Source organism: Syngnathus acus, chromosome 13, assembly GCF_901709675.1.
Source record: "Syngnathus acus chromosome 13, fSynAcu1.2, whole genome shotgun sequence".
Taxonomy (NCBI): domain Eukaryota; kingdom Metazoa; phylum Chordata; class Actinopteri; order Syngnathiformes; family Syngnathidae; genus Syngnathus; species Syngnathus acus.
The window spans coordinates 16,224,778-16,249,932 of NC_051098.1; the positions used below are offsets into that span (position 1 = coordinate 16,224,778).

The window sequence follows — 25,155 nt, forward strand, 5'->3', positions numbered from 1 at the left end:
TCAAAATTTAAACATGCTTATGGTGACAGAAAGCGTCTTTGCTCCATCCCTTTGTGCATCTCTCTGGAGAGTAGCCGCCTCTGTCTTCACTCTTTTCTGGGCAGACAACTTCCTCTCATCACTTACCCTTCATCTTCATATGTTTTCAGACACACACAAACACACACACACACACACACACACACACGGACGGATAAGCTGGGCACGTGTGTGTGCATTAATAAGCAGAGATGAACAAAGGTGCACATGTACGCATAAATGTGCAAACTCATGCACACATACATTAGCTTCAAAGAATGGCACACACACACACACACACACACACACACACACACACACACACACACACACACACACACACACACACACACACACTGACGAGTCGAAGGCAGACTGGTTTCTCCTGCACAGCAACACATTGCGTATATGCAGCGCCACTCTTCCTATTAGTGGAACGCTGCCACGCGCCGTCGACTTCTCAAGTGCAAACACGCACTTGTGCCCGCTGCTAAGGGATGTCAACGGATGCCGCAATTACACCCGACCCTCCTCGGGTGTGTACACCACGAGAACAAAAAAAAAAAAAGAGGTAATTGACTTCTGCGGGAGAAAATATTATGTGGGATAGGGTGGCAATCTGCTGATAGATGAATGCAGCACAAGCTCTGAGGTCAAACGCAATGGACCTCATAGGGAATAATAGGGAGATTTTTTATTTTTTATTTACCTGAGCTATTATTAAATCGAGCCAAGCTATGCTAAAGACACAATGCAGAGATTTACACCACATGCAAGTTATTATTTAACATTTACATTAAAGGAGAATACAAAAGTTGAACATGTAAAAGGTGAAACTAAAACAGGGACAAAATCCAACGCACTTGAACTAAGCACTAAATAAGCTCTACGTGCCAGGCCTGAAAATGTTTTTGTTTGTGTGCATTTTCTGAAGATTTATTGGGGGCGGTTGTAATTTTTGTTTGATTGTTCGTTTGTTTTGCTGACCCCATGAGATATTCTCGGGTAGCCCATGGGGGAAAAAAAAATCCGAGGTCCGCCGGTCCATTGACAATTAGCTACAATTCAATTTGCAGGTGAACAACGTCTCAATGCCGCAGAAGTATCAGCCAATTAAAAATACCAAATCATGTCAAATGAGCAACAAAAATGACGTTTCCAGGTATGAAGCTAAACAATACTTCCAAATTATAAATCCACTCTAACACCATTTTATTTGCATTCCAGCGAGTGACATTATCCATATGTGAGTGACGACTTAGTGACACAACGTATTGGCTTTTGAATAAAGACGCCATCAATGTTTAAAGCCGCTTTTCAATAAGCATCACATCTAATCCCATTTTTATTGGATGAAAACGTTTTCATTAACAACAAACAATCCAAGAGGGAATCCCACATGTCAATCTTCAGTAACCATTCACTCCCTTTTTTTTCCCCACCCCGGGTTCATAAAGTCAAACAAGCTCACCTGGATGGAATATTAGCACAATGCTATATAAAGCTCAGCCGTGTTTGTCTGTATATGAAAAGGATGGGGCAGGGCGGAGCAGGAAGGGGGGGGGCGATGGAATAAACACCAGTCTGTTTTGCCCCTCAACACAAATAAACAAGGCATTCACTTGTCAGCTTGCACAAGAGAAGCGCTCACTGTTTATGCAGCCGCACACACACTCACGGATAGCAAATGTGGAGTTGGGTGGCTGTCACAAAAGATGGGGGCACATGACAAAGTCAATGCTTTTTAGATCCAACGCTCGGGTTGTACAGTACAACACTTTCAAATGCCTCGAAGTTAAGAGCTTTTTTGTCTACGTACGATTAATATAAGTGTGCTGCTGATGTTATGAAGGGTTCATCTCCTCTAGCAGAAGGAAAACCGAACGCGAGAAAAAAAAAAAAAAAAAAACGTGCCAATCGGGTTCGAATGCGCCGGTATGCTTTTTGTTCCTATTCTTTGTGTTGAAGTGCTTCTAATGTTGTGATAGGAGCTGTTTAAGTGAGCAAAGCGCGTTTTATGCGATGGAGAGGCTACGACTGACATACATTGTATTTTTCTACTTTGCAGCGAGCGATGTAGTCAACAAGGATGAATGATCTGTAGTGCAAGCACTCCACTGTCAGCCTGCGCTTGCACACAAGTGCGTGTGTGTGTGCGCATGTGTTTGTGTGCTCAACTCCAGCGAGAAGGTATCAAGGCTACAACGACTTTCAATTGAAATGTATATGAGATTCAAATTACATCCTTTTCTTCCTCTACGCAGCCCCCATTCTTTGTCTTCTGGGAGTCTTAGTCAGCTAAGCTAGGATATAAAAAAAAAAAAAAAAAGAATAATCTCACATCTTGCCATTTCTTTCTCCCTGGCAAACAGAGAGGCCAGCTAAACAAAACCCATACTCCCGGTCAAAGGTCAGCTGGATGTGAAAAATTAAAAAGGGAATGCCGTGTTTTTGTATTTTTTTTTCCTCCAATGATGTCGGTGCTGTAAAATGTCTTCTTATCGGTCTCTCGTTAGCTTTTGATATCAGCAAACAGAAGCTACCAAGACAGATGGTGGCGGTAACTTAGCAACAATATTAATTCCTTTGCATTGTGTTAACCTAAATCCAATTAGTGAATTGGTTATATGTCATTTCAAACAAAGAAATACATGAAAGCGGGAGACTTTCAAGATTTTGACCTTGCCGTATTGAATATTTAATACAGCAAGGTTGGGGCACGACAGCACTTTCCCAAAATGCAAAATCAGCATAGATTTGCCCTCCAAATGTTGGTGAAGAGCAAGAGAAGACATCAAACTACTCAGAGCACGCTTTTTCATTTAATGAACCTGACAATACACTGGAACATTTCGACAATAAAAGGTAGAGAGTTGGAAAAAAAATGGACTTGTCATCCCGAGATCGGTCTGAAGCACAAATCGTTATTTTCAAACAAGGTCTCCGGTGAGAAAGAGCAAGAGAGGAGAGGAATAGAAAATTTGCTTTGCCTTGGGCATTGTAAGACACTGGCCATGCGCACCAACAAAGCATTTCCCAAAAAGCAAGGAGAGAGAGAGAGAGAGAGAGAGAGAGAGAGAGAGAGAGAGAGAGAGAGAGATGCGAGAGAGGAGAGAGGAGAGAGGAGGAGATGAGAGACGAGAGAACGAGAGAGAGAGAGAACAAGAGAGAGAGAACGAGAGAGAGAGAGAGAGAGAGAGAGAGAGAGAGAGAGAGAGAGAGAGAGAGAGAGAGAGAGAGAGAGAGAGAGAGAGAGAGACACAGGACTTACTCTGTTTGCCTTTAGTATCAATGGCCTGTATCGGCAGACTTTATCAATACTCGATAACTTCAAATAATGTCGTTATTGGCCCGATAACGATACCTGGTATGGGCACTTGTCAATCCTTCGTAAAGGTGGGACAAAACAGGCCACAAAAAAAAAAAAATCTCCTTCCTGTTTTTAGTATGTTCCTGTCGTGTAAACCAGAAACTGTCGACTAGATTAGAGCTCATTGCAGTTAACAGTCATGCATGTGTGTGTACGTGTGTCCTAATAGACTTGCACATGTCTTATGGGAGTTCTCAGGGCAGCCTATATATCCCAGCGAGACCATTGATTAGCTATTAATAAAGCGCAGAGATGCCATTGCTCACAGTGGAGGTCAGCGAGGCCTTGCTCTCTCTCTCGCTCTCACACACACATACATACACATAAACACACTAAGTGCAGACAACTACGATGTTTAAATTGCTGAGGTCAGGACAAGTGGTCATGAGAGAGAGCAGGGCGGGGCGGGGCCGAAAGATGAAACCGCGTCGGAGTCAGAGACGACTTAGGTAAGACGCATTAGCAGTGCACTGTGCTGTATTTGCTTGGCTTTTTCATCCATTAGTTCCAGGCTCTTCACCGAGCTGTCGCCCGCCTCCCACTCGGCACCTCTTCGTCTACTACCTGCACGCCTCCTCCTCCTCCCCGATTCCTCCCTCGCTAGCAGGCACATCTTCAGGTCACGGGTCATTAAGTGCGCTCCAGAGGGGATGTGTTGGAACAGGATATCGCTCACGTTGCCCTGCCCCCCCCCCCCCCCAAACACGTACAACGAAGAGCAGAAAACATATAGTGTTCTTTGGCTCTTGTTCATCAATTGTCAGATTTTCGGAGAAATGAAAAACATGTCGGAAAGCATTTTAGTGCTTTGAGACAAATACAGACACGGAGCAGCGTGTTCTCATGAGAAATTCATAGTAAAGTGTCTGAAAAGATGAACGCTTGCTTTGCAATGTACTTCAAGTACATTAAGAAAAGAACATTTATGACAATAAAAATGCACGTATTTGATAAATGACTAATTATTGTAAACAATCCAATTAAAATCTTTTGACTGGGCTCAGAAGCACTTAAAATGGTAGCAAGCTGTGTCCCGTTCAATCTGAGCTTGAACATGATTGGTTATTTTGAAAGCAGGCAGCCACATCCCCAGTTATAAGTGGGTGTGCACACTTGTGCAAACACTATCTCCGTTTGTTTATTTGACCTCGTCCTCTTGAAAAGATGTCACACTACAAATCACAATGACGGGACCAGTTTTCAAATCATGTATCATGCTCTGATTTTTTTCTATGTCACAGAAACGTGGGGTGTGTAGACTTACGCAACCACCTCAATAATATCAAGCTAAATTTAGTCCCTAGGTGTCCAGATAACTTGCGTGCTCATTAACGTAGACCAAAGGAGCAGCATAGGGAAAGGTCACCGACACGGTGGCGAAAATCATCAAGACGTTTGCGTACACGAAAAGCCGCGCACACGGCCGCCATATTTGTTGTTCAACGTCAAAACATTACAACACCTCCCCTTTATTTTACATTATGAACAATATGTCATCTTCATTTATTGACTGCACCCCAATGCCCGAGGCAGTCCCACCCTCAACGCCCTCAACCTTCAAACGAGGTCTTTTTTAGGTAAGTCGTGATCCCCATTAGTGATGGATTTGCCTATTGAGCTGATTGTGCGAAGCCCCCAGACCACCCCACCCCACCCCATCACGTATTTTTGCTCTAATTAGTTCCTAAGGCTTAAAAAGGAGGAGGAGGGAGGGCGGGCGGTGTAGCAGTGGTACACACATCCAGCCCGAGGATGAGGGTGTCGGCGAGGACATGACGGCGGCTGATGAGTAATGCACGACGCGGACTGCAAATATCGGACAGCGATTAGGCTGGCGTGGATTTACACTCGTCAAGCCAGAATGTAAAATGCTGTCAGAAACAAAACAGGAAGGCTCTATGACGGTCGGGCTCGACACCCGCCGCACACCCTGGCGTGGCGTGCTCACCTTGGCCGCGTGCAGCTAATGAATTACTAACTAGCGTAGAGGAAAGGGAGCCATCTTCTGCGAGGAAGGCCAAATGAATTCGCCGAAGCACTATGCAAATGTTCCCTGGGCTAACGAGACTGCCTGCATGATTGGAGTGCCATTGAAATTCTCCTCGTGCGCAGCCCCTCTCTCGCTCTTCCTCTCCCTTATCTCGCTCCATCGCTTTCGCCATTTCAATCTGTACAGACAACAGCCATGTTCTCATGGAGCCATCTTCTATACTCGTATCTGCTTGTTCCTAACATGCTCTATCTGTATCTGTCAATATATGTATCTATGTTGACACGGAAATGTTCATTCTATCAGAGATGGGCGACTTATTTCCGTTTTAATTAAGGACAAAATATGTGTAGATGTCACTGGACAATGTGTCTTCAAATATTTTAAAACACAAAAAAAATAACTCCATATCCTAACCGTTGAAATTGTCAGGTTAAGAGTAACCCAATTTTATAGTTGAACCTATTTATGGTTTGACCCACCAGATTGGCTCAAGATTTTGATCCAGCAAGGAGGAGAAAAAAAACCGACCAAAAATGAGGAGTTAAAGATCTCCAAAAATATTTCACCAATAGCTGTGGTAAAAAACAAGGCTCATTTTATTCCCAAGTATTTAAAAAAAAAAAAGTGGCCTTCCTGATGCAACCCACCCATTTTCCATGCGAAAGATTTGAACCTCAATTCCGTTACATTAAATATACTTCAGCTTCGGTACACCAGAATATCCCAAATGAACTAAACCCATTCCGGTAAAGCAAACTAATCAATCTGCTCAAAATCTACCTCGCAAGTTACGCTAGGAAGACAAAGCCTATTGATCTTTATCTATCTATCTATCTATCAATACATCCATCCATCATTCGAGCTGTCGTTGATTTTAAGAGCTCCAACTCATCCTTTCCACACAAATACACACTGCGGGCGCCCATTGAAGCACACACACACACACAACACACAACAGAGCGCACTCAGAGTCGCTCTGCACCTGTTCTCTCTGTAAAACATCCAAACACGAGTGCTGAATAAATAACTCGCCTAACACGCATCACTGCCAGGTTCACACACACACACGCGCACACGCCACATCCCGTAATCACACATCAATAAGTAAACAGCAGCCATTGGCCATCAGCAGCGTCCCGCCCGCCCGCCCTCGTCCCCGCGACCCAGGCGTGGAACAAACTGCTCCCATCCTAAAGACAAACACACGGAAATGCTTACTGGTCAAACAGAAGTACAGATAAATGGAGAAGCTCCAAAGGAGGAAGGCAAACGGAGGGGAGGGGGGGCATTAGGCTCTTGTCGGATGCATCTTTAATGACAGAACACAGTCCCTTTCAAGCCCCAAGCTGCCTCTTTCTCCCTTGGGGAGGATGAGGACGGCCCAAAAAAACAAAAAAAAATGGCGCGCACACACACATTCACGCAAAATACACACACCTCTCTTCATGGTCTCTTCCTCAAACAGCAGTCAGTCCATCATCCTTCTATTCTATGCCCACTTTGCCACCTGCATAATTTAGCACCTAGCACGCTTTCATGCCACTTTGTCTTTTCTGCCGATTCGGCCATTTTCCCCACCTCGCCTATCTGTTGTCAACGTTCGTGTTTGACGGGGTGGAAGGGAAAAAGATGATGCTTTGTCACTTTATCGTCTAATAAGTGCCTCTCCAAGTATGTGTGTGGGGGTTAAAAAGTGGAAAGCCAGAGTACACGAGGCCCTCTGCAGAGTGGCCACAAAATGGAGACTGGGACAGAAGCGGCTGTGGCGACGTTGGACTTCACCGCAATGTGAGCGATTGCGCGTGCACGCAGAGGATTAAAGAAGCCCCCGATCAATGAATGCAGAAACACGCGCGCGCACGCCCGCCACACTTTGCCGCACTGTTTGCACCCGCAACTCGCTCTTCACTACATCAGCCAATCGATGCTGATGTGGAGTCCATAACTTAACAAAAATCAATCCATCTGCATAAGCATCAGTTGGCTGCCCCCGGCTTGGTATCTTCCACTCATCATTTTGTGATGCACAAAGAGATTGAATAGTGCAAGTGAAACTATTTTCGCAGAATTTGCGCTACTCTGGATCATTTCAATGCTTGTCATATTCTCGACTTGGGGGACCGCCCTGACCGCCGGCCGTTGTTGATAACGCATAATTGAAAAGGAGAATAATGAATAAGCGGTGAGTTGTAATGTGCAGTATAGCCCGCCGTGGACTGATAAGAGGTGCAGTTTACAACGCTCCCTTGTTGCCAGCATTACTGGTTTATCAGCAACCTCGTCATAATCATCAATAGAGTGGTCAATATTTGCTTCATACAAACAAAGCAACACATCTTAAAAAGAGGTATTTTCCCAACGGTATCGAACAAGTGAATGGCGCCATGGTGACGCGCTAAAATAAATCAAGCAGCGATGCATCATCACACCTTCCTCATTCTGCCTGCCAGTTTGCACCCGTAACCATGGTAACCAGATGAAACTCACTTGTTTTAAAGTTGAAGGAGGAAATGGTTACTAATAAATAACGCACGCGCACGCACGCACGCTTCCTTCAGACACACACGTCAACACTCTGACGAGCAGACAAATTTTCGAACCGGCAAATTACAGCACGAGAAAGCGAGCAAAGCGGCGAGGGAGCAGCAGCAAAAGATAACGGGCCGACAACGACATTGTGCGTCAGTCTATCTGTCGACCCCCCCAACTCACACGCACATTGCTCTGTGAAATCTCCAATGCAAACAAATTTGGCTGTCAAAAAGTGACACGACACCCGAGCGGGGTCGTCTCGCAGCGAGAGCAGCTGTCAGCAAACCGCCGCCCGCCACTTCATCAGAGCCCGCTCAAAGTCGCCTTTATTGACCAACACGGCCGGCCGCTCGTGTGACGGGTGTCGTCCTGTCAAGTCCGCACCTTGGCATACGCGCACCTCTTAATAGATGGCCAACCGGCGGAGCTTTTCGAGCGCCGGTAAAAAACACAAACCTGCTCATGATGGATGCAAGGTGTGTGGCCGAGTCATGTGAGCTCCGCCACAAAGTGTTGTGCTGCCCTGAATAAATCAAGTCGATTCAAACCATTTATTTGAATCCAATACAAGAAATGAAGATAAATTAACCATCATAAATGATGTTGACTGCTGCAACCAAAGTGTATGAAGATGCAAACAAATATTTAAAATACCATTTATTTATGACACTTACACTAATCAGCCGAGTTGGAGCGTAATATAAATTGCGTGTGTGTGTAATGTTCCTGCTTGTTCATATGTTAATGTGTAATCCAACATCTGATCAATAACACTCCCACTGAGCTCTTACCACACACAGCCACAATGCAGCGGCACACACACACACAAAATGTCTCACCACTCTCACACTGAGGGATCCGTGACAAGAGAGAGGGGAATCCAACAGCAAGCTTTATCGATCCAGACTGGAAACCCCCCTCGGGCCACGCACACATGCATGTATGCACGCACGCACACACACACTACAGCTGTGCTGAATCAATGAATGCTTGGAGTGAACGACAGAACGAGTACACACTCACACACAGACTATTGAGTGATGAAAGGGCTGCTCGCTATCAGACGTGGAGTAAAAAGGGCAGCGGGAGTGCAACATATCATCCGACCTAAACAGTTTCATCTGACACCCAACAATTTGCCGTCGCTCGGCGGAGCAAATGTTAACTGCGGAACACGCAAACCTTCACACGCACGGTGTCAACGTGTAGGAGGCCTTCACACTCTTAGCGTCCGAGTGAGTGTCAGGGGTGCGTATGCTCGCTTTGTGGTGGCTGTGATGAGCAGCTAAAGCGATCCATCACTCATCAAATTACATTCCCCTTCGGGCCCACACACACACACAAACACACTCGTGTCCTTTCTCTCACTCACACACACACACACTCAGGATACATCCAAAGCCTGATTTATAAGCGGAACACGGCTATTAACAAGAGCGGCGTCCGTTGGCGAGCGAGGAGCCAACAACATGGCAGGCAAAGGCCATTTCATCTTCTTTTTGACTGAGTGGTAGATTTTTTAAAGCCTCCCCTTCCATCTTGCGGGCTCTGACAACACGGGATATGCCAGGGAAATTCATTACAGCGAGCATAGAGTGTGAACAGCTCATTTCCATGACGGGGTTTGATGTCAAATCCTATTTTGAAATTGCTGATCCAACTCGCCTTTGCTCTGACAGTAAACATTGTTTGACTCGACTGGCATTTCAAACACACCCAAAAAAACAAGATGTCTATGTAGTGACTGGGGCAGCTCCTTACCTGGGACAATGGACACGGTGTCTTTCTCCCAGGACACCACGCTGACGTACTCCTGGACAGCAGAGGGGATGAGGCACTTGAAGACAGCGACATTACCTCGCATGGAGCGCTGGTCGGCCACACGGACTGTGTATGGCTCCCGGAACACTGGTGTGCAAATGGAAAAGGACAACCGGAGCCATTAGATAGGTTCATATTCACCGTGTATAAAATAGACATCATTGAAAATGAATACAAATGTTAAAAGGAGAGTTCTGGCTTGTTTTGGGATAGAAAAAGAATCACAGTTTGGTCTTGTAAACAAACGAGCTGGTGTTGTTGCCCTTCGTCCAACTCGGCGTCGCCGTGATTGTAAAGCGGGCCGACTGGGAGTTGCGTTGAAGGAGATGCGCGGCGAGTGGCCTTTAGCCTTTCAAAGAACGACAACGCAGATGCTTTGAGACGGCGAGGGGCACAGCGTGGCTCGCCGCCACTGTCACATGCAGGCGCCAGGCATCAGAAACATGCGGCGTGGCGAGCGTGGGGCGCTGAATCGGTGCCAGCTAGGGTGGCGGTGATTAAGACGTGGTTTGATGACCAAAACAGTAGCCTGTAGCTAAGCAAATTATACTCGCAGTTAACTCTGTCACATTCAGAGTTGTTAACCATCGAAGCAAAGGGAAGGATTCATAATTTTGCAAAAGTGACAAACAGGTGGATGCTAGCTAGCTTGATGCTAAATGAGCGCTCTTTTCATAATTTTGCTCAAGGTGGATGCTAGCTAGCGAGATGCTAAATGAGCGCTCCTTTCATAATTTTGCTAACGTGACAAACAGGCGGATGCTAGCTAACGTGATGCTAAATGAGCATTCTTTTCTTCCACCGTTCCTAAAAAAAGGTCAACGATAATTTGCCCTCTACCTTTCGACACGAGACAAAAAAAGGGAGTAGTTTGAGTAATGTGTAAGATGAGGAAAACACAATTACAGAAATGAAATGGGCCCAAGAAAGGCTGATGCCGGCGAGTGTTGCTGGCATCCTAATCTATCACTGCTATTCAAGCAGCTAGGCCTCCCTCCAAAATGAGGACAGTAATGGCTTAACAATGCAAATCACACACACGCGCCGCCCTCCGATGTGTTTGCGCTCTCCCCGAGCTCTCCGGTGATATAATTAACGCCTAGCCTGAAGGCCAGTTTCCTTGGTCATTAATAATGCTTTATGCCAGCCACCACTGTCAACTGGAACCCAGTGGAACCAAAGGCAACGTCCTTGTTGAATGTTAGAGTCTTTTGCCTCAAAGTAACTCCGCCACCCTTTCACCCTGTTCTAACGTTTGGTACTTCATCTCATTGTTGAGAACTTAAAATTGAGCCGCAATCTAGTTTTCCTGATTCTTGTGACTGTGATTGAAATCCACGAGAAGATTTAGCACGCTTCAAATATGACAAGCGTGTTCAGCGGAGGTGTTGACGGTCTATTAAGAGACTGCTCGAAGTAACGTCCACGAACACTTTTTTTATTCTGTATGAAAGAAAATTGAATTAATTCAATTTCTGCTCAGTTCTGTCGACGACTTGTGTCATGGACCAAGTTGTCACGTTATGCTGACTTTCACATCTGACTTCATATTTTCCATTGAAATTTGTTGTTGAATTTACTCACTTTTATTGGTTGCACAAAATAAAATGATCTAAATCCAGATGCATTTTTAAGTCGAATTTTAGTCCATTTATTTTGTCAAGTTGTTGCTCAAAATAAAATCATTTGGATCCAGATATATTTTTAAAGTACCCATAATGGTTAATTTAAAAAAATGGTGCAACCACTTGACCAAATAAAATTGAGTCAATTCATCAGAACATTTTTTTTTCCTGTGTAGAGTTACTCAAAGCAAGCCATTCTGACTTGGAAGTACAAATGGGACATGCCCCTAAATGAATCGCAACCTTAACACATCCTCTAGAGAGCAGCTCACTTTTTTCCCTTTAAGTAGCCCGACACGTGAAGCGCTAATGTGAGCCGACGCTTCATTTGTAAACACTTCAAAGCTAAAGGAACATATAATTGCAATCACGTCCTGAGCCCCGGCCGGCTCTTCATCTCAAGCTGCCGCTGCTTTTCACTGATACCATCTACCTGCCGATCAATACCGCCGATCGACTGAGTAGCCTCGGCTGCCGCGGTACGGTTAATTCTTTCAATCATTTATTTACTCTCTGATTGACCCCGCCGCCGTTCGTCGATCGTAGGAAAAAAAAAATCCCAGTCCCCCTTGAGCCCATCCTAGAGTGTTTAAAATCATCTTGACAGCTTGTAAATGTTTTAACGCAACAGCACCAGCCGCCGGTCAATGTCACCGCCTGCAACCTTGTGAAATTCTCTACAACCGACGAATGCAAAAATGCAAATGGCGGCCCGGGCTGATTTGTGTGTAACTTGCACTCCCCCTCATCGTACGCGCCGCAGAATCATTAGGATGTTACTGATGCCTGACTGTATGCGGGCCGGTTGCCTAGGAACGAGTTAAAACATGGCTCCGGCGCACGGGGCGCACTGGGAGGCAAGTCCTGTATCACTGTCGCTTCAATAATTAACGCCGGGGAAACCAAATACTGCATTTACTTATTCATAAAGAGAGCTGCAAAAACACCAGAAAGAGAGACGGCAAATGATCAAGAAAATGAACGGCTGCACGTTTGTTTGTTTGTTTTTTTTATTAAGTGGACGGAAAAGCGGGCTGCACTGATCATTTAGAATTCCGTCAGTGACGTGATGACGGTTTGTAAAAATGCCCTCTATAATCCTCTTTAAGGTGCTTGGCATGTGTTCCGACTTTGGAGAGGGTCCATGAGGCTAACACCGCCAAAAGTTCAGCACGCTAATGCTGACCAATCTGGTAGGCAGCCTTCCATTTTTTGGTTGTACGTACGTACGTGTTGCCAATTACTTATATTCTTTAGAAACGTTGAAACGGAATAAAAAGAGGAACAAAATTCAATTATATACTTGTGCACACCCACATAAATTGGGGTTGTATTCCGATCAAATCGAACATTTGAAGTTCTTCTGTTCTGTGTCAGACAATATCAGGAAATTGTTGTCACATGTTGTAAACAGCCAGAAATTCCTGCAGCGCTGCTAATAAACAGCAAGAGTGGGTGGGGCCAATTTTTCTTTTCAGGTGGGGCCAGCCACACCTAAGCGTAAATGTCGCCCATGGCAACCGCGTGCACGTGTACGGAGGTAATGAGGCGCACACTCAAGAGCTCCGGTCTTGCTTAGGAAAATGTGCAAAAGCGGTCATCTCAGCATTCAATTGATTAATTGGTGCAATTATTTGGGCGAGGGAAGGTCATCCCAACGTGAAGGCTTGTGAGAAGGTCACACCCACCCCCTTGGGAACATGCGGGCCATATGTGCACAGTTTTAACCGCATGTGCTAAGAAGTGCCGAATGTCTCTTCGGGGCAGGATTCATCGACACGCTCCAAATTATTTTGCTTTTTTCCTCCCATGATTGCGCTCGCATCATTCAATGTCTGCAGCTGACTCGCTCAAACTCTCCTTGCCAAAACACCCCGACAAAGAGCTGGCAGCTCCACACCAAGAGCCAGCTTGACGAAAATGGTTCTCTGTGTGCATATAGCAGTGTTCCTGTGTGTGCTTGTGTGTGTATCTGTGTGCGATTGTGTGGTTAGGGGACTTTCCAGTCGGTGGACAGATGGAGAGACTGGGAAACTGGGAGGCAGGAGACATGCTGGCATGAGTTAGTGTGCGTGTGCGCGTTGTGTGTGAAAAGTAACACCTTCCCTCGCTAGCTTTGACCTTGACAGCGAGTGCAGACAGGTCAGCCAGCAGCACCCAGTTTTGCACCAAGCACAAAAGTTTGGTTAATTTTAGGGAGGTACATATTTATTCTAGGACATTCACCAAAAAGGTTTTGGAAGATAACCAATACGACACGTTGCAATAAAAATGTTTGATTTTTAATGAGCAGTCGGTTACCTGCTTTGATGTGAATGCTGGGGCTCCGGATTTTGCCCGCCTGGTTCTCGGCGGTGCAGAAGTACTCGTTGTCGTGGATGATGCTGTTATAAGCGGAGGGCGAGAAGGAGAAGAGCTGGAGGGTGCCGTTGGCGTGCACGTGGCGGATGTGGGGCACGTCGTAAATGTCGTCTCCGGCGGCCAGGTACCAACGCAGGACGGCATGGGGGGCGCCGCCCGCGGGGCAGGGCAGGGACACCCCCACGGAGCTGGAGAAGGTCACCCGCTGCAGGGAGGCGTTCACAAAGTACAGCCGCGTAGAGACAACATCCTCACTGTTGACTGTTTGGATGACAGAAAGGGACATGAGCGTTAGTAGTCTGCACGGGATGGAAAAAAGAAAGAAAGAAAAGAACCCCAAAATTTTAATGAAAAAATAAAATAACAATAAATAAATAAATGCAATTAATAATGGCTTCGGGCCAGAAGAAGAGGCCGCCCCTCCCCAGTTGAGCGGGAGAATTCTCCTCTCAGACCATGATACTGAATTAATCCCCTTTTCCTGGATTGTGACAACAATGGCTGGATTAGCGCTATCTTTTAATTCTTAATGTCTCAGGAGAGACGAGGGTGCTGGCTAAAACGCATCAATGGAGATTGAAAGACTCTCTCTCATGTCATTGAGGTGCTAATTTCTAAAGCTCGTCGCCATCAAAGAGTGTCATTAATAACCAGTGATTAAGTGAAAGGCTGAAGATTTTGATAGCAAGAACCAGGATGAATGGTTTGGCTACAAGAGACATATGTTCCACACGTCTCACTGTCACGAGACAATGAAAAGCTTTTATTTCCAATGTTATGATTTTCGGACATTTCGGACATGTTGACACTTTTAGAACATTAAGCGTTTTTACTTTAAGAACCGATGACGGCACGTTTTATAACAAGTATCGCTATCAGTCTCGCAAAGGATATAAAAAGTCGACACACCCCTGTTCAAATGGCAGGTTTTTGTGATATAAAACATCAGACAAAAAAAATATGAGATACAGAAAAGGAAATAAGACAATGAGGTATACCAGTAGAAAAAAATTGGGGTGATTGGTTGTTTTTCAAACATTGATGATTGAGATCCTCAATTAAAGAATGCTTTGAAAAATATCATTTTATTACCGCTTACTCTTGCTTTGGTTCTGAATGTGTTCTGCTCAAGGCAGGGGCGGATCTATTCTAGAGGGATAAAGGGCTGTGAGCCCCCCTCAAATCAGAAAAAATCCTAACCTATTCCACAAATCTACTCTTTAGATGAATTTGCATGCCAGACGCAGAGTGCTAAACCCACATGATCTCTTTTTACACATTTACCGCACACACAGTCGATCTAGTCAGTAATCACTGGAGGCCCACGTCCAACCTTTCCACTTCTGATGCATGCGCTGGTGTTAAGCAGAACGGGATATGATTGATGTGACGCGAGAAACTTGTTGGGATGAGGACCTCACTTGTAAAAACGGTAGGATGCAAATTGGGGTCAAACCAAAATACAGTAGCCAAACGCGCATAAGTACAAAAAGGCAGTCAGGTAGCAACCAGGTGTCGGCATTCCGCCACTGAAAGTGGAACGGATCCTTTCAGCGCTCCAAAATCTCAATTCAGGTCAAGTTCAATCCAGTTGCAGCCAGCCGATCTGCACTTTCAGCACCACGGAGAGCACCGCACATCTGAAGCTGCTCACCAATTTTCACAGTTAAGATTTGTCCACCAAGCTGTACTTAGACATGATACGCTTTCAAACGCCATAATCTGTTGAAATCTAAACAAACCATAAACCGGACGGTGATGTCGACCAAATTGCCCAAAATAGAAAATGCTTAAGCGTAGGGCAAATAGCTCCCACAAAGCAACAGCTTATGATGGGCAAAGCTAATCGCTCTGTCCTGGGCTATGAATCCAGGTCAGTGAGTTCACACACACACACACACACACACACACACACGCACGCACACTCACACGGAAAGGGAGGGAGACCGCCGCAGATTACGGCCTCCGGGGAAAGTGCCAACATAACGACAACATAAAGCACGTGTCCCCTCGCAGTAAACTTTGAAAAACATCAAATAAAAACAGAACGGCAAATTAGAGTTTGGGCACGGCCCGCCATCGCTAGCCACACACATAATAAAAGTACGTCTAAATAAGTCAGCGTCTTAAAGAATAAAACAACTGTAGTATCTGATTGGACGATGATTAGGGTTGCTACAAGACATTATTTAACTTCAGTTGTGTTACGGGAATTGGTGTTTGACTTTTATCATTTCTCAATATCTGCATGTGTCGGAAAGTAAAGTGATTTGATTGGATGAAGTATTCAGGGGCGGGTGAAGTTTTTTTAAACCCTTACTAGCTTGATGAATTTATGACTTAAGTGTCTCAATACTTTTGGTACATTTAGCGTAGTTGTCGCTCGGTACAGATAAGGGCAAGAAAGTTAGCATTTTTCAGGATTAAGCTCACATTTTCGAGAATGATCCTAAATACGACAATCGTTGTAGCGTTTCGCACATGCCCTTTTCTTGCCCCTGAGCCTCCTGAACTGTATTTTGATTGTTTTCTTCAAGCATGGATGCCATGATTGCAATAAAGAAGGTCAAAGTCATTGGAGGTGAAGTCGCCGCTGGGTGAACCTTTCATACAATTCTTTTATTTCATGCACATTTTTAAACAGTGCGCGCAAATATATTTGCACTTTCCCTCCACTGTTTTTGCAATGGTTATGAAAATGGGCTATGAATATGTATGCGGGAGGAGCAAGGATTATTATTGCCTTTGGTGAGCTGTTATGCATAATGCAGCCTTTTCGGTCTCATCTACATCCATTCACACCAACAGTGAGATTCATCACGTGCATAGAAAAAGTCCCTCCTGCTCACTCACGATTGCCTCCAACATATACACAAAGTACATTTACAACACACCGTGGTAAACAACCCCTGTAAACACTTTGTGCCATGTCAGTCAAATATTAGGCAGCCAGTTCAGCATTTAAAATATTCACAACTCCCACTTCAAAAGAATGGTTTCTGCCGCTGAACTGATTGTCGGATTTGTACAAGCGCTATATTCTTTTTTACTATTATTATTATTCCCCGAGAGCTCTGTCAGAGACGTGGTCATAAATCGCTTCCCGGTGAGCGGAACAGGAAAACACAAAGAGGTGGCGTGATTGTTTGATGTTTGTCAAGATGTGTCAACCTCTCAAGGAGAGCGATGTGTTTCGCTGGCTGGCTGCCTTGAGCAATATAGCATCACATATACATATATATATACACACAAATAAATTCAATTTTAATTAGCAGCAGGTATAAGAGTAGCAGAAACAGCTCTTGGCCAAACGTGCTTCCGCTATGTCAAGACGCTCGCGTGCTACTAGCGCACCGTATTTAAAGAGCATGACCACTCCCACAGCGGCGCAGCCCTCCGACATCATGTCTCGGTCGCCTCTGTGGAGAATTACACGATGAAAATAGAGCCTGATATGTCGGCAATCGTTTTTGTTTGTGGCATTTCAAGATATTTAAAGATGTCAAATCAGCCACCGTAATTGGGCTCATTGCAAGCGAGTACTAAATTCACCAAATCAGCTGATTGTTTGTTGACTGAAGTCAAACAGCTCATGCGGAATGGTCATCGTGCTCATTTGCTTTCAAGACAAAATGTTCAGACTGAGTTATGAGACGGGTTGGCGCGGTCAGCTGGACAAGTGTGTGCGTCTTCCAGCACCATTCAGCTGCCAAACGCAGCGCGCCAACACTTGACCAAGAAAGCAGAAACGACTGAGTGACGAGTTAACCTGAGAGTGACACGTCCACATCGGAGCTGCTCCTTTTTTTTCCCCCTCTCTTTCTTTCTCTGAGTGGAAGCTGACAGCTGCAGCAGCACGAGCTATACAAAGGGCCTTTGTCATGTCATGTTCTCGTATGACATCGTGCGTAATTCATCAATCCACTAATAAACTTGATTTTATTACGCTAAAAAGTAGTTCTAGGGAGAAGCCACGTCGAAGCGTTTGTCGTCAAATACAGCCTCCAAACCACGAGTCGTGACTCATCTGGCAATTAAGTGTTTTCAAACTCTGCATGTGAACACGCATGCGTGGAAAACACCGCTGGTTCACTTTGAATCAACTTGCACGGATAGGAAGGGAATGAGGATGCGTGCATTTTAATGAGATGGGCGATGAGACATTGCAGCAGGAGATAGAAACAATCGCGCAAATAATGTAGGATAAAATATAGTTTACGAAATGCACAAAATTAGTCACTACATTATCAGATAGTGAGTAGTCGTACACAATTAAGGCCTATTGAGTGAAACTGGATAGAACTGGAATGGTGTCGATTGATGAAATAATTATGGCAAAGAGAAGCCCCACTCCACACACACACTCACACACCTCTCGTCACAGCAGGCCATTTTTATTCCAAATTGTTGTTCTTACAAGCCGCCTGAGAGTCGACAGCGAAAAATATTTTATTCAAAGTGCACTTTAACACGTCTTAAATATATGTGTATATATATATGTAAAAAAAACAAGGCAAGTGTGGCCTGCCAGGCCCGAACGCATTCAACGCCCCTAAATGCCTAAAATATCATTTTTCCTCAAACGTGCACAGACGCAGGTGTGCTGAAAATAAACAAATGAATTTGCATGCTTTTCAAAAATGAACAATGAAGAGACAGACAAGCAAAAAAACTGTGTGCCATTCTCTAGGCGCGGCCCAGCACCAAAAAAAAAATACGCAGTACTGATGCATGCATCTGCCTTTGCTTCTCGTGAGATGAAGTTAATCAAACAGAAATCACGCGCGCACACAATGCCCCTGATAGTGGAATCGTGCAAAAGGGAGTGGAGCAAGGCGTTGGAAAAAGAAAAAAACAACATGGAAGTTTGTTTCCCATTGCGTTATCTCCATCTCTCCCATCTCAGGCACTCTTTCCGCTTCAGTGGCTGTTTGACGCCCCCGGCCTTGCTCCGCACACACACACACACACACGATGTACATCTCAACCAGTCACGGGACAGGGCTGATGTGTATGATCCAAACACACCTTTTAATCCAATAAAAAGAAACAAACAACACTGTAGCCTGTGTGACAGAGGGCACTGCCAAGGCCATATGAGGACCTCAACCACAAAACACGCATTCTACACCCGCTTTTCCTTGGACTGCAAAAACAAATCTGACCCCCCTCCACACACACACACACACACTATAATGTCATTTGAAATTCAGTGCATTTAAATACGAGCCGTGCGCAAAAACAAAGTGTATAAATTTACGGGTGGTTCTTTTCTTGCCAAGAGCTTACACGCCTCAGGGGCCTACACGATCACGTAAAAAAAAAAAAAAAACATTTTGGATTTTCAATACGAGCAAGAAGCATGAAGCTCCCTTCTGCAGCATTTAAAGCGAAGCCAATCAGTGGAATCTGGAGCCACAGAAAATGGAGGATGAATAATTAGTGCAGGGCAGATAACGACTGCATCTGCATGCGCTCACTCCTGTTTGCTTGTGAATCAATAAAAAAAAACGATGTTAACAAAGCTTTGTCTCACATTGAGCATGTTTTCTCCGACAATTAATGAATTCTCTTGCGGAATCACTTCACACATCTCCCATCAAAACGCAATGACCCCTACGCTGTTGCTGCATGGACGCGCACACAATCATGGCTTTTACGCACCGTTTGCCAAAAAAAAAAAAATCCCAAAAAACACCTCTCCAGGAGCGCCCCCAACTTTTTCACCCACTCTTCCCCCAAGTGATAAGATTTACTCTAAAGGTGTATAAACATCTTGCTGTTCTGCTTCTCACGCGTAAACATGCACAAAAGGCTGAGGGTGGCCAATCAACCCGTGCGCCATCCTCGGGTGATCTTTATCAGCCTACCCCCGCTTATTCACCGCCTCCATATTCACATTAAACAGGCAACAAAAAATGCAAATGCTCGTTGTCTTTTGCCACCCAAATGAACGAGATGCGCTTTGTATTTGCGCCATTTGGTCATTTTACGCACTCCACCAAACGCAGTGCGTATTGATTGGAGTGTTTTTAACTTCCCTTCACCGTCTTGATCAATATCACACACAAAAAAAAAACTAAAAGAGTCACCCATGCGATAAAACATCAAGAAAGTTAGCAGTCAATCTCCCAAAATAGGTGTTTTGTAGTGCGCTCGGATAACTTCAACGTGATGAGTGAAGCGTACAGACAAACACTTGGAGAGACACAATCAATCCATTTCCATGGCCTACCTTCTTGCAAAGAATACAGCAGAAGTAAAGTTACAAGCCACATGCCATTCAAAGCAGTTATAGTTCACAGGAATGTGGTGCAGCTCCCCTCCAAAAGAAGAGCGCACGGCGCAGCGGGTGTGCCAGGCAAGCGAGGCGAGGCTCCGTGCTGGACTGGACTGGTTTCTTGGCTTGATGCTTCCCCCGGCAGATCTCTCCAGCCCTGGTCCCGCACACTCTCCGGCGCCGCCAAGCCAACCGCGGAGAAAGTACCGCCTCTGCTGCCTGTTCTCCCCTCCCCTTACCGGGACGGAGCACGGTCGCCCCACCCCCGGTGTCCTAATCAAGACGTGGCGAACCAGACGCGCGCATCGCGGATGGAACGCAAACGCACGGAAAGCTGCCTTGCGCGCACTTGACGCACGCCATTGAAATGTCAGCTCGACCATTCATTTGGAAGTTTGTTGATGTCTGTTTCCAAATAATCACATGCCGACTTTTACTGAGCGCTGGAGTGTGCGCAATGCAATCCAGGATCCATATTGGAACCCGATCCAGGACAGGTAGGCGACAGTTTTGCGCTTACGTGAGCAGGTTTTCGAAAACGAGCTCACCTGTGCTGGGACATTGTGATTTACTAGGGCTGTTTACGAAGCAATCATTTAACCTGCAGAGATTTATATTCATAATGTATCTGTTGGAAAATCATCCACATGATCATTTTCACTTTTACATGGATATATTCAATCAACCCAAAATACATTGCAAACCAAAGTTTGATCCAATTGATTCAAGTGGCTGGTCGGTTCCTATTGTCATTCATCTGCATCCACTTTGCTTGGTCAAAAGCAAATTTGGATTTATTGGATCAATTTGACCCAACTTTATTTATCTTTTAACAAAACAAACCATCTACTTCTTTATATCAAACAACCAAAACAAACGTGACCGTTGCCTCAAAGTTGAAATGTGATATTTGAGATGCACCAACCCACACAAACGCACGTGGACACACTAAACAAAACTATGGAAGAGAGCTGAGTTGAGCTCCGGCTTCTCTCACTCCCACTGAAGAGCCGCTCTAGTGTGGCAGCCTCCACTCTCCATTACGTAACAGGTGGAACACCCACGCACCGTCGCCGTCCAACACAGCCAATGTAATCAAGGTGAGTAATAGGATCAACAGCGCCTCTGCTGGTTGCAACTAGTAGTGCGCTCTATTTGACTTCTGGGTTGTTGGGGTTCATGAGGTTAAGACAAAAATATTCCAACGCAACACTTTGAGCTGGAATTGTGTGGCCAGAGCTGCAAGAGGTCAAAGCGCTGAAGTGAGCGGGCCTGACAGCACCAAGCAGGTTGGATCCTCTCCGTCTGACAGAGATCTTCATAGGAGCTGACATGGGGCCTGTGAAAAGGCAAGTGGCTCTAGAAAGTGTCACAGACGAGCCGTGGCCGTTTACTGGGAGTGAAAAACAAAAAAGAATCTCCATCAGTGGCGCCATCGCTGGTTGCCTGGAGATAGGGATGCAGATAAAAAGGGAGGGGAGGGGAGAGAAGGGGGGGATGTTTTTGAAGACGCGAGCGTGATGAGACAAGTTATTGTGGATGCTAACGTTCAGACAATCAGTGCTTCCCCTCAGGCCCCAACAACACGCTAGGATCATATTAGCGCTAATGTCGCCGGCGATCATGCGCACGCCACCTACCGACAACGCAACAAGGTCGGAATTGGGCCAACGACCACGACCATGTGATGCTTTAAAATGAGTCAGTGAGCCGCTAAGCTAGCCTTTGTGTCCCTAAGGTACAAAAAAATGATCTTCGGAGCAAACGTGCATGGCGGCGCCTTCCAACGAGGCTCCACATTAGGCAAATATGAACGGCACACGCTTTGCTGCAGCACATTAACGGGCGGCGGGCGGGCGGGCGGGCGGGCGGCGAAGCTTGAAGCGAGCGTGCGTGATGCTTGCGGCGTATGCCTGAGTGTGTAAGGCACACGGGAAAGGCGTGTTAATTCATTCAAATGAGCTAGGGTGCATCACATAAAGCATCCTCTCATGCGCTGTGGGAGAGAGCTCAGAGAGGGGAAGACATTTAGGGGGGTAGAGAAAAAAAAAAAAATGGAGACGAAGGAACGACAGGAATCGGAGACGGGGAGAACGCCCGCCCACACGTGTGCAGACACAAAAACCATGTGCCAGGGTAATACCGACGCTTCCAAGATGGCTGCTGGCACGGAGGCGTTGCTGTGTGGGACTAACCCGCTGCTCTCGCCCCTTAGTGACACACAAACACACTTTTGCACACGCCTTCGAGCAAAAACGCACACTAACTGGCAAAATTCATGAATTACACTCAATCGGAGGAAAAATGAAAACACCACAGATATTTACTTATTGATTTGTATAAGCTTGACAGGTTCAATGTTTGAGAATTGAGAACAAAGCGTGTAACTGTCGATTAGCACTTTGATAACTGGATGATTTGAGGATCATAAAATTGATCAATCTATCTCAACCAACGACTACCTTTTGAAAAAAAAGTCCGTTTTCTCAAACATTCTATATTTTTTTTATCAGTCGGACATTGGTGGAAAATTCTTATCTCGCTAATGTACTGTTAGTAAAAACAAACGATGAAAAACATTATGGCAATATGCCATTTAAGAAACATTGATGAAAAAAAAAAAAGAATGCTGCATTTAGTCAATTTGATTTCATCAAGCAGCTGGAAGAAATAAAATCATCCAACCCCAGATATGGTTTTTAAGTCAACTCTACTTCTAGAGGACTCGTGCCATTTGAACCTGAATGTTTATATGCTCACAATCAACCGTCATGGACAGCTACAGACGACAGTTAATTTGGAAACTACCAGGTGTGTGTGAGAAGAGAAAACCTCGCGGAGCTTGGCTGAGGGCAAAGCTGCTATCCTCAGCCGCGCTTCTCTGATCTTATCGCTTTCCCACGCTTTGCCGCGCCTTACTGGCTGACCTCCACCAAACACAAACACGAACACAAACAACACAACGGCAACAGTTGATCGCTGCATTCGTTGTCCTATTTGAATTAGTCTACACACCCCTAGGCGCCACATTATTGCAATTCAAAACGTTTTGACCAATACTTTTGAAACAGAGTAAAAAAAAAAAAAAAGAGAGAATGAGGTTGCAGAAGTGTTCACACCCTCTTGCAACTGATGTAGCTGTCAACAAAGTGTCTCTGATTAACCACAAATACATTTCAGTTGTTCTAGCCTGAACTGCCTATAAGACCTAAGTTCCACCTGAGAACAGCCCTGAAGTGAGTTCAAAGTTCAACTTTGGCTCCATTGGGCAATAACGCATTTTTTCTTGCGTGTACGGGAGATTTCAAGTGCTGTATACAACTTTTTTTTTTGGGGTGGCACTACTACTACTACATGTAAAGACATGATTGGATTGATATCTCACCGAAAAGATTTCAAGTTTGTCATCGTAAGCACATTTCAGGAAAAGAAGAGGTGCCACGGTTGTTTGTTTGTTTGTCTGTGCTGTGCTGTCAGCACGGCTGCCAGTCTAAACGGCTGTGGGAAGACAAAGCGTTCGGCGCTCTCACACCTGTCCACTCGTGCTCGTGCTTGTGCTTGTGGAGTGATGTTATCTGCAGCTAAATGGCTTTTTCGTGCTTACCTCAACTCAAGCCCACATGGAAAGCAGCTGATCCAGCCTCGGGGAACCAACTGGTCAAATCGGAAGGAAAGATCGTCACATTTAGTCATTTCGTTTTAGAGCACGCATTAATGCAGCTGAGATACCTGTATTGTTTTTCTTTTGGAGTTATCAAGCGGTGCACGCCGTGTTTTTTCAATGTTTCCCCCGATGACTCGATCGAGTGACATTTGCACCAGTTGGGAAAGGAAAACAGACGTTAGTTGGCAATTTAAACAGAATCGACAATCCGGATGTCTAATCCTCAAAGCAACTTTTGTGTTGCCCTTACCTGTTGAGGACACAAGAACCCGAAGCCACTTCCCGTTTCTGGCGCTGGTATTAACGCGCCCTCTTGTGGTCAGCATTGTTACTACATGTAGGTGTGTAAGTGGCAATGCAAAGGTGACCAAACCCGGAACAGGTCCACGAGTGCTGGCCTGCATGTTTTTCATGTTTGCAGAAACACAAAGTTGAAACCTCAACCATGGAAACAAAGCTTTTTGAAGCCCTTACTAAATGGCACCCCATTTTTATAGTTCAAACATTTAAGAAGAAACACAAGTGTTTGATTTATTTTATTTTTTTAAAATGATTTGATAATCTTGGCACTCTGTTGACAGTCAGCAGCACACGGCATCTCGTCTTCATGTTTGCATCACTTCATTCAACGTCGTGTCACTGTCTTGCCTGTCAACAATGAGAATGTGTTATTTGATGAAATGACCCTTTATCCACTTGAATTCAACATGCAAACATTTGCATTTTATTTCATAAAGACTTGTTTTCATATCAGTTATTGTGTGGAATGCTGCATCACACCACCTACCGATCAGGTGACTTGGTTAAACAGTGGCGGAACTTTTTGCCTGGATGAAAAGAAAAACATGCTTGTGTTAAATACCTGGGCATGTTATTTCTCGAATGCTATGAATATTAAAGGTCCTCATTTGGGTCATGGGTGAGCTGAAATTGAAGCTAGAGTGCTCAATGAACCAACGTGGATGTTTTTAGAATGTGGGATAAAACAGGAGAATGCTACATGCGAATATTTAAAAACAGAATCTATATTAAAAATGGCTTACGCTTTCCACAACACACAAATGAGTTTTATTTTTTTCCCTGACAAGTGATAGTTTTGGAGATGTGAGGAATCGACCTGACCCCAGTCATATCAAGTGTATAGAAATAAATCAAATGACTTACCTGTCAGCAAAAGGATTGAAAGTAGTACAATAACTCCGGCAATGGACAGGCCGACGACACGGAGTGTGTAATAGTCTGCAAATGAAAGTAGGACAGTGTCAACATGAGGTTTAGAAAATTCCAGAGAAATGACACAAATGTCTCTCACTTACCATAAACAAAGTCTGCATCTGGGTCAATTTCGGCACCTGTGGAGCAGGACATTGAAAAAAACGCCATTGAGCTATCATCAACACATTATAGATTATAGATATAGAAATAAATATAGGCAGACTTTCAAGCTCAAACTACGCCAGCCAATGACGAGTGTGCCACCCGATTCCCCCG

The 25,155-nt window shown here is 45.0% G+C and overlaps 1 protein-coding gene across 3 annotated transcripts in view; it reads right to left on the reverse strand.

The window, feature by feature from the left end:
• LOC119132037 (Down syndrome cell adhesion molecule-like protein 1 homolog) overlaps positions 1–20,206 on the reverse strand; it is a 61,765-nt gene extending 41,559 nt beyond the window's left edge. For 2 of the 3 annotated variants that reach the window (XM_037266912.1, XM_037266911.1), the window contains exons 1-3: positions 19,956–20,195; positions 13,661–13,981; positions 9,675–9,821 (exon numbers count right to left, since the gene is read on the reverse strand). In XM_037266912.1, the coding sequence (XP_037122807.1) occupies positions 9,675–9,821; positions 13,661–13,981; positions 19,956–19,998 (511 nt within the window). In that variant the 5' untranslated portion in view covers positions 19,999–20,195. Of the gene's footprint in view, positions 1–9,674; positions 9,822–13,660; positions 13,982–19,955 lie in introns of all 3 variants that reach the window. The other variant, XR_005099778.1, reaches the window with a different exon arrangement.
• Positions 20,207–25,155: the final 4,949 nt, after the last annotated feature.